The 14,303-nt window shown below is 42.2% G+C and overlaps 4 protein-coding genes across 4 annotated transcripts; 2 read left to right on the top strand and 2 right to left on the bottom strand.

Moving 5' to 3' along the window:
* Positions 1–582: 582 nt before the first annotated feature.
* Positions 583–2,066, bottom strand: EAF02_001552 (uncharacterized protein; the record flags this gene model as incomplete). The annotated part of the gene is given in 2 exon segments (XM_038897600.1): positions 583–1,355; positions 1,373–2,066. 2 exon segments carry the CDS (start codon positions 2,064–2,066, stop codon positions 583–585), a joined length of 1,467 nt encoding a protein of 488 aa, XP_038762575.1.
* A 1,991-nt stretch (positions 2,067–4,057) lies between these two features.
* EAF02_001551 (uncharacterized protein) lies at positions 4,058–4,687 on the bottom strand (the record flags this gene model as incomplete). Its single annotated transcript, XM_038897599.1, has 1 exon — positions 4,058–4,687. One exon carries the CDS (start codon positions 4,685–4,687, stop codon positions 4,058–4,060), a length of 630 nt encoding a protein of 209 aa, XP_038762574.1.
* Positions 4,688–6,545: 1,858 nt separating this feature from the next.
* On the top strand, positions 6,546–7,921 carry EAF02_001550 (uncharacterized protein; the record flags this gene model as incomplete). Its single annotated transcript, XM_038897598.1, has 6 exons — positions 6,546–6,615; positions 6,715–6,775; positions 6,837–6,865; positions 6,926–7,362; positions 7,417–7,690; positions 7,746–7,921. The coding sequence occupies 6 exons, from the start codon at positions 6,546–6,548 to the stop codon at positions 7,919–7,921; spliced, it is 1,047 nt and encodes a 348-aa protein (XP_038762573.1).
* Positions 7,922–8,585: 664 nt separating this feature from the next.
* EAF02_001549 (uncharacterized protein) lies at positions 8,586–10,238 on the top strand (the record flags this gene model as incomplete). The annotated part of the gene is made up of 1 exon (XM_038897597.1): positions 8,586–10,238. The coding sequence occupies one exon, from the start codon at positions 8,586–8,588 to the stop codon at positions 10,236–10,238; it is 1,653 nt and encodes a 550-aa protein (XP_038762572.1).
* Positions 10,239–14,303: the final 4,065 nt, after the last annotated feature.

Raw genomic sequence — 14,303 nt, 5'->3', positions numbered from 1 at the left:
AAAGGGTAAATAACTATAAGCCCCAATCTCAACAAGAATTTCATTTACACAATTATGAAATACTCCCCTCGGACTAACTCCACTCCATCCATTTAAACCAACCTCCCATCGCTATCTCCCCCTTTTTCTCAGTTGCCTCCCTCCACGTCGTTCAGTATCAACACCTCCTGGTCGTCTTCCTTCTACTCTACTTGTCCTTCCTCTTTTTGTACCCACATTAATATCGCCGCCACCAACTTGTTCCGGATATCTTCTCTCTTGTTTGATTCTCGTTTCGCTTCCTCCATGTCGACGGATATATCCACTAACTTTTATATTCTCCTGTGATTCATCATCCTTAGATTGACTTCTTTCTGCTTGTCCTTCTCCGATGCTTAGTTTGCTTTCGGGTGAGCCGGTATCATCTCCTACTTCAGGTCTTCGAACACCCTCATCAGCCACATTCATTGAGTCTACTTCTTGCTCTCCTATTCTTTCATCCACTCTTTTCTCTGTCTTCCCATCACCAATTCCTGGCATCCTTTCTGGTGTCCTCGTATCCCTCTCTCCAACTCTCATCTCTCACCCGAACCCAAATATCCTTTATTCCCCCCTCTTTCCCTCTCCCTCTCTCTCCTCATTCTCATCGCAGCAGCCAATCTCAACCCTTGTTGCCTTTTTCTCTGTCTGTATGTTTTCTTTTCTCCCTCTTCTATCTCTACCACGACTATCTCCACGTCCATGCACTTTCTCTATTTCTGCTTTGAGTCGTCTCACTTGCTCTCTCAGTTCCCCCTTTTCCACTTCTGTTTTGAGTCGTTTCACTTCCTTTTTAAGTTCCTCCTCCAACTCTGCTTTGAGTAGTCTCACCTCTCTCTGTTTCTCTTTCTCTCTGTGTTTTTCTTCCTCTCTCTGTTTTTCTTCCTCTCTCTGTTTCTCTTCCTCTTCCAGTTTCTCTTCATCTCCTACTTCTGCTTTGTGTAGTCTCAATTTCTCTCTTTGTTCCTCTTCTTCTCCTCCTTGCCCAACTTCCGCTGTCAGATTCTTATCAACACCAATACCATCACCCTCACTCGTCTCTCTTCCCGTCTCTACGTTCAAGTCTTTCTCAGTCTCCTTCATCTTCTCCGGATCCACATCAACATCCACATCCATTCCCACATCCTCCACAATCTCACTTCCCTCATCTCCCAGATCCTCATGTTCCATACTCAATCTCTTCCCTTCCAAATTTCCCAAACCAGACGAATCCATATCTCTCTCCCCAGAACCTAAACTCAAACTCAGACCAGACCCCACCATCGGCGTAACCGGTGGGGTAACCACAATCTTCGGCACCCCGCTCTCCTGCCCCTCAAAATCCCGCAACGCCATCCCTAACTTAAAATCAAACCCCCTCTTCCCTTCACACTGGGCGAGAACGGCGGCGTAGAAAGCTGATTACTCACCGGACTCAATGGTGCACTCTGTGGTAAAGGTGGTGGAAAATTAAGTCCAAATGCTACTTGCAACGCTTTTCTATTCGGACTATCAACAGGCCACACACAAAAAACAACCTTCCGGAGCCTTTTTCTTCGTGCGGCGCCAAAAATAGGATGATGCAGAAAGTCCTTTACAGTGCCTACGGCAATACGAGCAGCGAGACGATAGGGGAAGGATTTGTGACCTGTGGAGATGGCGGGGAAGGCAATGGTTATACCTGCAGGTTTAGGAGAGGATTGCGGAATATGATGCTTCGAAGGGCCATGGGAAATCAAAGGGACGGATGTGGATGATATGGATGATGGGAGTAGTATTGGCGGAATCGATGAAATCGACGGGATAGATGTACTTGGCAGAATAGACGGAGACGAAATGGGCGAAACACCAAACGCATCTAAATCCACATGTTTTGGACTCGCCAGACTTGCTGGACCACTCACACTCCCTGCCATATTAACGGTGCCGAAACTTCCTATTCCTCTTTTCCTTGATATCTCCGGTGTTGTCTCCTGCTCTGCTGACATTTTCTCATCCGTGTTTGGCTCTGTATCCGCCATAATTGTATCTTCGCCTGTACTCGTGGAGAATATTGGATTCTCATCCATTTTTTTCACTTCAATATCTGAAGCAATTTCCTTCTCCTTCTCCCCCTCTTCCCTCCTCCTCTTGTTTTTCATCTCCTCCCTTTATCCTCTCTCTCTCCTCCTCCTCCTCCCTCTCTGCAATCCCCATAGCCTCCACCAGCGTCCCCCGATAACAATTAACCAACAACTGTTTCACCAACGGCGTACTATACGCTTTATCCGCAAAATTCGGCGCATGCGTATGAATAATGAATTTCGGTCTCTCATGTTTCCTCCTCTCTCATTCTCATTCTCGCTTTCCCATTTTTCTTCCCCTCGCCAATCTTTGCTTTAGCACCATTACCCAATCCAAAACTCCCACTCACTCCACACGCTCCTGCATTCAATCCTTCTTTCCAATTCTTTTCCCTCCATCTTGCCAGATCCTCCCTGGCGGTTTTATCGATTAGGCCTGGGAGACTTATTTGTGGTGTCACTGTGCCAATAGTCATACCCATCCTGGAAGGCGAGTCCACGAGCCCGGAATCCACGAGTCCAGAATCCGCAACCCCAGTCATCGAACCCTTCGCGCGCATAAGCGGATATGCAGCCGGAGATTGAGAAATCGGATTTACGATCGCGGTGCAGGGATAAGAGAGGAGGGAGACGAGACGCAGTTCGAGTGGGACGAGGGGGTCGGAGGAGGAGGAGAGGAGGAGGCCTTGGGAGAGGGGGAGGGGAGTTGAGGTTGAAGTTGTGGTTGTGGGTTTGGAGGGGGGAGGGGGAGGGAGAGGAAAAAGGGGATTTTATGAGGAAGGGGTTGGGGGTTCGTGAGGACATTTTTGTTTGTTGAGAGGGTTGGGGTGTATGGGTGTGGGGTAGTGGGTAAAGGGTATGATAGGATAGGATAGGATAAAATAGAAAGTGTACAATATATAACGAAGAACGATATGATATACTAATCAACTCCAAAGCTCAATCCGCATATCTCATCTCTTAAAAAAGTAAACTTCGAGAAATAACAGAATTCTCCCTGCTACTCTCTTCAATAACTTGTTTTAATCAAAGCACCACATACACCCAGAGATCAGTAGTATACGTATACAGCCCACGACCACTCTTTCACAACCCTCCTTCCAAACCCCCATCCCCATCCCCATCCTCATCCTCATCTCCCTCCTTTCTTTCATTCTTTCATTCTTTGTACCCCAAACCCCTACAGCTAGCAAAACCAACACTAGTGGCACATAGACAAAGACGCATTTCTGACACGCGGGGAGATGATGGGTGGAACCGGAAGGAATTGACAAAGATTTTCTCTTGGCGCTTCTTTTTGTCGTGATGGTATGGTATGTAACTGGAGGATGAATGTGAGGAATTGGTGAGAAGAATGATGGTGATGATGACCTCGAGGGAAAGGTATTTTTTGCAGGACATCGAAAATGTGAAGAGAGGTCTGAAATCAAAACCAATGATTTTGAATTTGGATTGAACGGGCCGGAGTTGTAGATTTAAATTATTAGATCTATAAGTGACTGTTAAGTCAATTTTGGTTCTCGAAATAACATGAATATTATTGATATTTTGTTCATCGAGAAAGATCAATCACCAATTTGGCGGAGCCGCACGCCCCTATAATCACAATCGCATCAGTAACCAATACTATTCAATATGATACAAGATTAATTATATGTTTGAGAATCGATATATATTGAAAAAAAAGTATACCAGAATCGAATGCTGTGGTATCATAACTCCAATCCCCTGACACCAATCCTCTGATGAATAATCCGTACAATCCAAGTGCTGATGTCCTGATTCCCATCTTATGCACAGTGTCCATTTATTCCATTATACCCAACCCAATTAATGTTTGATATTTATTTTTGCTCCGTCGAATGATATCGATCGATTACTGAAACTTTTTCCCCTGATCGTTCTGCGACGCGATGGTAAATTGTCGCAAAGTGGTCGGAATGCGATTGAGTGGCTTCTCCTATTACCCACACCCACATCTATCAATCGCGCTGGATTTATCGTTCCGCTGTACTCAACACCAAACCGTCTAATGCACCCTCTAACCATTTTCCCAATTCCTCTGCTTGTCTTCTCATACCGCTAATACCCACTCCACCTCCTCTCGCACTCCTCAAACTCGCCGTCTCGCTCCCTTCTCCACTCCTGATAACTTCCCTCTCGTGCCCTCCATCTGGTGATGCTGGTTGCGATATCGAAACCAACCCCCCTTCTCTTTGAATCTGCGGTGTGGTGGTTCCTGATGCACCGGGTGTTGGTCCGATCGCGACGAATAATAATCCACAAGCTAATAGTCGTATCACCATGATGCCCAATTCCATTTGTATCAATATACTTTTTGTTTCTCGCGATTTGGGAGTGCGACCATTGGATGCTTCGCCATTGGGAGGAAGCGCGTCCGATACGGTTTGCGCCGGGAAAGGTGAGTAGAGTGTCCAGAGTGAGAGGGCGAGAGTACCTTGATGACGCAGTACTGAGGCTGGAGAACTGGAAGAGGTACTCAGAAGCTTGCCGGTGGGTGTCAGCAGCATTAGTGTATGCAGATGTGGTGATATGTTGTTCTGTAGGAAGGTGGATATTCTTTTGCTCAGGAGCATGGTTTGACTTTGTGGTGGATGGGACGTCATGGTTATTGTTTGATCTGGTCTGGTTATATTTTGTTCTATTGAATGAGATATTGTTAGTAGAGATTTCTCGTATGAGATTGATTGTCTTTGTCTTCCAAGGTTTGTAGAGATGGAAAAAATCAATTGGATTAATTCAGGACAATACATACAATATTATGAATCAGCTGTAGTGAAAGTAATCGAGTGAGCAACAATAGGATAATAATAATAAAAAGAAGTGAATTGCAATTCTGAGCTGATAAGAGGTTGTTCAGTGGCTCGGCATGGGCGGGGAAGGTCTGAGTAGTATAGCTGTAGATGATCTCGGTAAAGTCTAGGCCATGAAGATTCATAGTTACAACTTCGAATTTATATTTATGGCAGCAAGAGGGTGGTAGGATCTTACAATTTTGTAACTCATCATGACTCAATACAATACTCATTGTTTCCACAGAAGGGTTGGAGTTTGTGAATATGAAACTTGTATGTATGAATAGACTCATATAAAATGTCAATACCAAGCAAGTACCTACGTATAGTACCATGAATTCTATAGACAAACATTTAAATTCATACTTTTGAAACCACATCTCACGCCCATCTATTTGAAATGATCTAATCTGTATATTATATCAAACAGTAGAGAATACCTATGTATGGATACGTTTGAAGAAGCTACTCTGCCTCCACGGCAGTAGCCCCCAGAGGGCCAGCGGAGCGTCATTTCCATTCATTAATCGGTTTAATTATGGGGGCAAGCCCCCAAACCCCCATAGCTCGCTGCGCTCGAGTATATATGTCATGAAGATTGACTTGATGATTGGTTTTGATTTCCAGAGTTTGTATGTAAGGTTTGAATATACTTATTACTACGTTATGCACTTACTATTGTGAAGTATACATACCAGGCAATCTACTAGAGAGTACTAAAATGTGTCGGTCACATTTAGCACCCACAAATCGATAATTGATGATTTCTGTGTCTACTATAAATACCCAAGTACTCTTCTCTACTCAAGTACTAGGTATTCAATTATTCTACTGAGATCTTTATTGTATCAAATTAACAAAATAGAATATTACTTTATTATTTAATATCATTTAGTTAATCTTTAATAACCCTCCCTTCTTTGCAAGATCCATAGATAGTTCACAAATTCTCGACAGTATCAATTTCGACGGGAATTATTACAAGCACAGACAGACAGGCAGCATCGACATCGGCAAACATGACGATTCTTGAAAATTGGATGGAAAGGTATACGCCCGAGACCCCTTCATTACATTATCTCTTATTTTCATTGGCATTTTATACCTTATGGATGTTTGGTTTTAAATATATCATGGTGGTGGTAGTTGAAGAGCTTAGCGATCTCATTGATTTTTTCGAAGAAGAGCTCTTTCATTAACCTAAGCTTGAAAGGGGGGATAACTTTCATGTGAGCTCGAGGCTTGGGTGATGGTAAGGTCCAGAATATCTTTGCGTACCTAGGTGTGAGTAAGCGTATGAGAAGGTCATCTACCTAGATATACATACGAACTTGAGTGTGTATAATCTTTTGATAGGATTATTTGAACTCGTGCAAAAGAGAATCCGGTTCGCTTTGATACCTATCCAAAGCAGTCGGTACCGAAATACTCTCTAAATGCTGCAGCTCGGATATATGCTCAATCCATAGCTTTCCATCGGACAAGATATCATTTGCTTAGAAATATTATATTGGACCTTTCACAATCCCCCCCACGTCATAATTCCCTAGACTAGCCGAAGAGAGGGGCGTGGGAACATCATTATTGTCGAAGTATTTTTGTACCCCTCTTCAATATAAATTGTCTCTATCCATTCATAACAACGTCAACTATTCTCGCATTTCATTCCATGTACTCCTTTCGCAATTTAAACAGACTCATTAAACCAAGTTATTTACGACAAAGAATTGTAGATTCAGGTACGTTCTCCATAGCGCTATCGAGGATACATCAATCAGCTCAATCACTCCTCTCAATTCCACCTTGTACAGTTTGCTAATACTCAAGTACTTTTACAGCAAGTAGATCATACGCAACAATGGCTACCAATACCAACACTTATAAATTTAATCACTCGATGTACGAATTCAAAATAAACATTAACATCTTTTACAATTGGATGATGCTAATCCGCCAAAAGGATTCGAGTGAAAGATCCTAAGGAATCTGGTAAGTTTGTACCTCAAATATATGCACTCAAATAGTTACAATACCTAACTATCTATCCAGTCAAATTCTACGAACACTTGGGCATGAAAATGATTCGCAAGATTGAACAACCCGAAGCTAAATTCGACCTTTACTTCATGGGTTACGATTCCCCCAAAGCTCTCTCACACGGAAACGATTTCAGCGATCGCGAAGGATTAATCGAATTGACACACAACTATGGAACTGAGAATGACGCCGATTATAAAGTCTCCAACGGAAACACTGAACCCCACAAAGGTTTTGGGCATACCTGCATATCTGTCGACAATCTTCAAGCAGCTTGTCAACGAATTGAAGATGCCGGATATAAATTTCAAAAGAAATTATCCGATGGACGTATGAAGCATATTGCGTTTGCGTTGGATCCAGATAATTATTGGGTTGAGATCATTGGGCAAAATCCTATTGAACAGACTGAGAACATCACAACTACTGATACCGAGACATATCGAATGGTAATCTTTGCTTTCCTCTACAAAATGACATCTGTGTAACTAATAGAATTGTAGAACCACACTATGATTCGTGTCAAGGATAAAGAAAAGTCATTGAAGTTCTATCAAGAAATTATGGGAATGTCACTCATGCGAACAGCTGAAAACCCAGGTGCCAACTTCGATCTTTACTTCCTTGGGTATCCTGGAGAGAAGGGTCTTCCTACATCATCAACTACATCTAATCGCGAAGGTTTGTTGGAATTGACCTGGAACTACGGTACAGAGAAAGAAGAAAACTTCAAATATCATAACGGTAATGATGAGCCACAAGGCTTTGGTCACATCTGTAAGTTATCTAATGATTTCTTCTCCGCATATGGGCTAGACTAATTTCATGATAGGCGTGTCGGTTGATAATTTAGATGCAGCATGCGAGAGATTTGAGAAAATGGGAGTTAACTGGAAGAAGAGATTGACTGATGGTCGTATGAAACACGTGGCATTTGTTCTTGATCCTGATAATTATTGGATTGAGGTTATTCAAAATGAGAAATTGAAGGAGAGAGCTAATTGGTAAGAGTTTGAGTGGGATAGTCGAGTAGATTACAGGATTGGGGGTATATCAATACTTTTACATCTAGTATATCATAGCAAATTGAAGCTATTTTATATTATCAACCACAGAAGACGAATCAGTACAGATTCTATCATTTCATGTGACTTCTGCAACTTCTGTGACATCTTCTTTTTACCAATTATGATTAGATTTCACACGAATCAGGTTCCTTAGATGGCCGGGTTCTCATCGACATTCCGCATAACGTACATTAGCGTAATGCGGGGTTCAATTGCGGGGTGGGGGGTTCCGTGTCATCTCATCTCATCAGATCTCAGAAAGTTTCATGAACGAATTGGAGTTGATCTTCGTTCTTGGTGGTAGGTACTATACAAAAGACCAACCTTTCCTGTTCTTGTTTTTGGTATTATTTATTCACTTCTTCCTTGCTTCTTCCTTGCTTCTTCTCTGCTTCTTCTGACTTCTTGACTTTTCAATTCTCTTTTATACTGACCTTTACAAACAAAGAAAGAGCACTAAGTGCAAGGTACATAGTATCTACGATTACTCAACAAACCTACTGTGGAATATCCCAAATACTACTTGGTCACTATACATACAATCTTCGAGAATCTTTAAAATTGTTCTTTAATCAAACTCGAAAAGAGACCACAAAAACTTCACAATGGCACCATCAACATTACCAAATCTCGACAATACCTCTTCCGAATCCTCAAATCGTCCCAAGATTCTCATTCCAGAAAAGGTATCAGTCGATGGTCTTACTCTCTTAGGTAATAGATTCGAAATCCATCAACCTAAAAACCTGTCACCTGCCGATCTTCTAGAAATAATTCCTCACTACTCTGCTCTCATCATTCGATCAGAAACAAAAGTTACAGCTGAGATTCTCGCTGCTGCGAAAAATCTCAAGGTGGTAGCGAGAGCAGGAGTAGGTGTGGATAATATTGATGTAGAAGCTGCGACGAAACATGGAATCATCGTGGTTAATTCTCCGAGTGGAAATATTGCGGCGGCGGCAGAACATACGATTGCGCTTTTGATGGCGGTGGCGAGGAATGTGCCGGCTGGGGATAGGTCGTTGAGGAATGGAGGGTGGGAGAGAGGAAAACTTGTAGGCACGGAAGTTGGAGGGAAGATTTTGGGGGTTGTGGGGCTGGGGAAGGTGGGATTGAAAGTTGCGAGGATGGCGGTGGGGTTGGGGATGAAGGTTTGGGCGATGGATCCGTATGCTAGTCCGCAGATTGCGGAGGCAAATGATGTGCTTCTTGTGAAGGAGCTGGGAGAGTTGTTGCCGGTGGTAGATTTTTTGACGATTCATACCCCGCTTATTGCTAGTACGTTGGATCTAATCGGGAAAGAGAAATTGGCAAAGATGAAGAAAACTGCAAAGGTACTCAATGTAGCAAGAGGAGGAGTCTATAACGAACAAGCTCTCCTCGATGCTCTCGACGCCGGTATCATCGCAGGAGCAGGTCTCGACGTCTTCACATCCGAACCTCCAACCCTTTCCTCCCCCGCTCAAAAACTCACTCAACATCCTAAAGTCGTCGCAACTCCTCATCTCGGCGCTTCGACAATCGAAGCTCAAGAATCGGTTTCGGTGGATGTGTGCACACAAGTTCGTGCTATTCTCTCTGGAGGTCTCCCTACTTCTGCTGTCAACGCACCTCTGATTCTCCCTGAAGAATACAAAAAACTCCAACCGTTTGTCAAATTGATGGAGAAGATGGGAGGCTTGTACACGCAACATTATCGTGGAAAGGGCGTGGGAGGCAAAAAATTCGAGGTGATTTATGAGGGGGAACTTGCGGGGATAGCTAATACGCGTCCGCTTTTTGCCGCGTTGGTAAAGGGATTGGTGGGGAGTATTAGTGAACGCGGAGGAAGAGATGTGAATATTGTGAATGCGAGTTTGTTGGCGAAGGAGAGGGGGATTGTGATTAGTGAGACGCATGTTAGTGAGAGTAAGTATCTGGTTTATGCGAGTTTGGTGACGTTGAAGGTTGAGGGTGGGGGTGCGGGAAATGGAAATGGGAATGGAAATGGTCATCAGATTATAAGTGGTTATGTAAGTGATCGCGGAATTTTCATTAGTAGACTTGATCGCTTCAATACGAGTTTTGCACCCGAGGGAACATTGTGTTTGTTGAGGAATAATGATGAGCCCGGGAAGATTGGAGTGGTAGGGGGGATTCTGGGTAGAGCGGGGATTAATGTGAGGTTTATGAGTGTAGCGGCTTTGGATAAGAAGGGAGGGAAGAGTGGAAATGGGGATGAGAGAATGCAGGGTGAGGAGATTAAAATGAGGCGTTGATGATATTGGGGATTGATGGGGTGGTGGGTAGGGAGGTGGAGGAGGAGTTGAGGGGGGAAGAGGGGATTTTTGATGTTGGGATTGTTTGTTTGTGAGCGTGAGCGTGAGCGTGAGGGGCAGGGGGAGAGAGGAAGTTGGAGGAAGTAAGGGGTGAGGGTTGATATTGGGGAGTGGGTTGTAAAGCTCAAGTTCCAGGAAGAACTCGGCATCTGAAAATATGATGATGACACGAAATGGATAACTCGGTGGAAATAAAATACGGAGCCCTTTTTTTTTCAACAGCATCATAGCATTTTATTATCATAGCGGACTGAGATTAGGATATCAAGAACCAGGGAATCGAAATCTTCTCCCTTCGTATTTCTGTGAGAATTTGCAGATGAGGGGATGAAGGATCTCGGGATAATGATAAGATACCTAATGAAGAGCTTATTCATGATACATGGCTTTTGAATTCATGGGTGTATGATGTGGGATGAAAAGGTATTGTGTGGATTAAGATGAGTAGGTGTAAATTATAGAGGGATGGAGATGTGTTGTTCTTCTTTCCCATTCCATTTCGCATTTTTGTTTCTGTTTTTTCCATAAGATGATCATATGTCGTAAATCTATACTGATATAGGTATTTCAATTATCTCATTTAGACATAGACATACATATAGACACACACACACACACATACATATACGTACAATCTCCCCTAACCATCCCTCCACCATAACTCAATACGAAGTTACATATCTCAATCTCAACCGTACAAACACAACACAACCCAATACAAACCTGGAAACATATAGTAAATCCAGTAAAGCTATCTACTTCATCTCCATCCCCTAAAAATATATGTTTTAAATGTACCAACTCCTCTACCCTCAACTATTCACTCATCGATTCACTTCCATCCAACTCATTACCCTCGAATCATTCCTCTTCTTCTTCCTTCCCCCTCTTTTCAAATAGTTCCAGAAACTTCCGGGTAATTATATAAACTTCTCCTCTCCTCTCCTCTCCATTCAGATTTTCTTTTCTTGTAAAAATATGTTGATCAAAATATGGCAGGATTCTAAGAAAATGCGTAGTTCTCTATCTGGTGCTGGTGTTTGAGAATCGATTGGAGGTTGGTATGAAATGGGGTGGAGTGGTAGAGGTTTTTTGTTTTTGTATTAGGGGGGAATGGGGGAAGAGGAGAGTGGGAGAATGGAAGGAGGGACGATTTTTCTTGGTTGTTGTTGTTGTTGTTGCTGTTGTTGCTGTTGTTTTTAGAAAGGATTTGTTCTTATCTAGAGGATGGCGTGAGTATAAAGAAGCGATCTGAGATGGTAAAGGGGGAGGGGCTAGGCACTAGGGGCTAGGCACTAGGGGCTCGGAGAGTGTGTTGCTGTTGCTGTCGCGGATTTGTTCTCTTGCTATTGTTTTCATTTTTATTGTTACAAATTACATTTATACTCTCCATTCTACACTTCCAGAATCGAGATGATGAAGCTGAGAAGTTTTCCTGGATGGATGGGAAATGAGAGAGATATTATATTGGAAAGTTAATTTGATGTTTGAAATTGGATACTTTGTTGACACATTCCCACCACCCAATCATCGTTTCGAAACAATCTTGATATTCTTTGATGGAGAAATTGTATGGAGAAATTGTAGAGAGAGAAGACGGTGTTTATATAAGTTTTTGATGAGAGATTTGGGTGTGGGGAATGAGAGGGGAAGCAGTTATGGGTATCAGTCTATAACTCCGCAGATGTAACTCATCTACATTGTGAAAGTTTCTTGTTCAATTTCCTTGAGTGGTAGGTAGTTCTCGATGTTTTTATGGTATTGATTGTGAATGATGGATTCACTCATTTCAAACTTAGAAAAGCTTTAGAGAAAGAGGTTAGTGGATTAGGGAGGAAGGACTGGTCCATATAAGAAACGTCCAGAAGTTCATTTCATTCCCCCAGCAGCAAACAAACAGAAGCTGATAAAGTTGTCATGGATTGTCCTGGCAATCCAAGTGTCCCAACTCGTGGGTACGATGGTTCTGATAATATTCTATAAGAAGTATCAGTTCGACAGATAATGCATGAATATTCCTCGTTGGTCTTATAATATTCAAAATTTGATTATCGAACGAGAAGTTTTGTTGTTATTATTTTCATATTATGCTATATTGAAGTAGGTACTTATCGTCAATTTCGTCAGGATGGTGGTTTTGCGATGTTACTTTTGGAGAGATATCGGGTTAAGAGATACATCTACACCCGTAGCTCTCTGAGTGAAAGTCCAGGAGGAGTTTTACTGGAGTATTGCTACCTCTCATCAGAAGATTTATCGAAAGGACTTGTAATGTTGGAAGGGAGAAGAAAGGTTGGAAATGTCACGGTTTTTATAGTTCGCTACGGATTTTGGGGGCTTGGACTATCTTTGAATCTCACTGGGTAACTTAACCGATACTTTTAAATGACTTGGAGTATCTTGATACTTGATTATCTGTCGGTGTTTGCGCGAATATTGAAATAAAGATGAAAGTCTAGATGTAGAGTCGATGGTCTGGTGCTGTGAGCTGCTACTTTGAATTTGATGTAATTGGAGTTTCCATGCAATGAATCTTGTGATTAGCTTGAATTTCATGTTAGAAGATGTTTTTCTGGCTGCGAAATGCGCGGTGAGATCATGGCTTCCTTTTTCATGAGATTTCTGGAGGCGATTCAAGAGTCTGAGGTTGAGTTACATGATTCTGAACTTCATGTCGAGAGTTGAGTCTGATGTCTCAAGGGTCCACTAATGAAGGCCAGACCAACTTTATCTCACAGTAAATTTTTTATTCCTATATCTCCAATTTTTTTGTGTATTATGATCGCCGAAGCCGTAGATCCCTGCCCAAGCAGCCGTGACATCATCCCAGAAAGTTTAAGCGTGACGCAAACTTGGAAGCCACTAAAACGATCACAAATTTTGGTATATAAGATTCTTCTCTTTATAGATCTTGACTTGGTATTCTAAAGTGAAACAAACCTGGAATGATTCCATATGTTGAAGATATTGCATTGCTTATTAAACCTTGGACCACTCAAGTTAACCTGATAAATCATTTGGAATACTGGTATGATCTCTGCACTTTTCAAATGACTATACTCCAAATTATGCAAATACAAGATAGCGCTATTCTTCCTCTTCTTTGTTGTCAAAGTTTTGAGCTCTTCATCGTTTTCTTGTTATTGTTACTGTTACTGTTTGAGCTCGCATTGTTACGACTTTCACCATTTTTGTCCTTCTCTACCCTCTTCCACCCATGTGATTTCAGTTTCCATGACATTTTCAGACAGAAGTTGCTAAATCTCTGCAGGTTGTCCCAAGAATTCGAGACCTTATACATTTAGAAATAGTCATGTATATTTAATAACATGGAGAGCATATATATTGACGGTGTCGTGTTTATATACCCCAGCATCGTTGGATTCGAAGTTTAGAGCATGAATGGTGAAGATAGATTCAGTCACACTCAGATGATCCATTCACTTATTTACTTTACAATTTTGATCTCAGTAAATGTATGAATTTCTTGGACGGTTCATTGGTTCACTCGTTTCAATGGAAATAATTCACAATACCCCGCAGTAATCAATACTTCGACCGTGAGTTTTCATGACTCCGTAATATCTCTCGGCCATAATCAGGAAAAAGGAATTGTTATCACCTGAGAATCGATAGGCGGAGAGAAGTCATATTGATTATTATTGGTAGCTTATCAATAATATGAGGTCACACTAAAGCACTAAACATCCCAGCGTTATCTACATTGTAGTCGTGATGTTGGTGAATGGGAAGTAAAAATTGATCAATGGACGTTGATGTGTCTTAGCCCACTACGATGGTAAGGTGTATGATGAGGCGCCTATGTCGCAGGACTCAACCATGATGAATGAATATAAAAGAGGCTTAGTCTTTCGAGGGGTTCATAATCGAGGGGTTCGCAAGCAATTCTTCGGCTTTCAGAGCTCCACCTCAGCACCTATCATAAATCATGGCTTGAACTTCGAGGGCCCAGGTGAGACGATGCAAGATCTAAATGGTGATCAT

The sequence above is a fragment of the Botrytis sinoallii genome, assembly GCF_014898435.1.
Source record: "Botrytis sinoallii strain Bc 23 chromosome Unknown BSIN_002, whole genome shotgun sequence".
In the NCBI taxonomy this organism is placed as follows: domain Eukaryota; kingdom Fungi; phylum Ascomycota; class Leotiomycetes; order Helotiales; family Sclerotiniaceae; genus Botrytis; species Botrytis sinoallii.
This window is presented reverse-complemented; position numbering and strand designations above follow the sequence as displayed.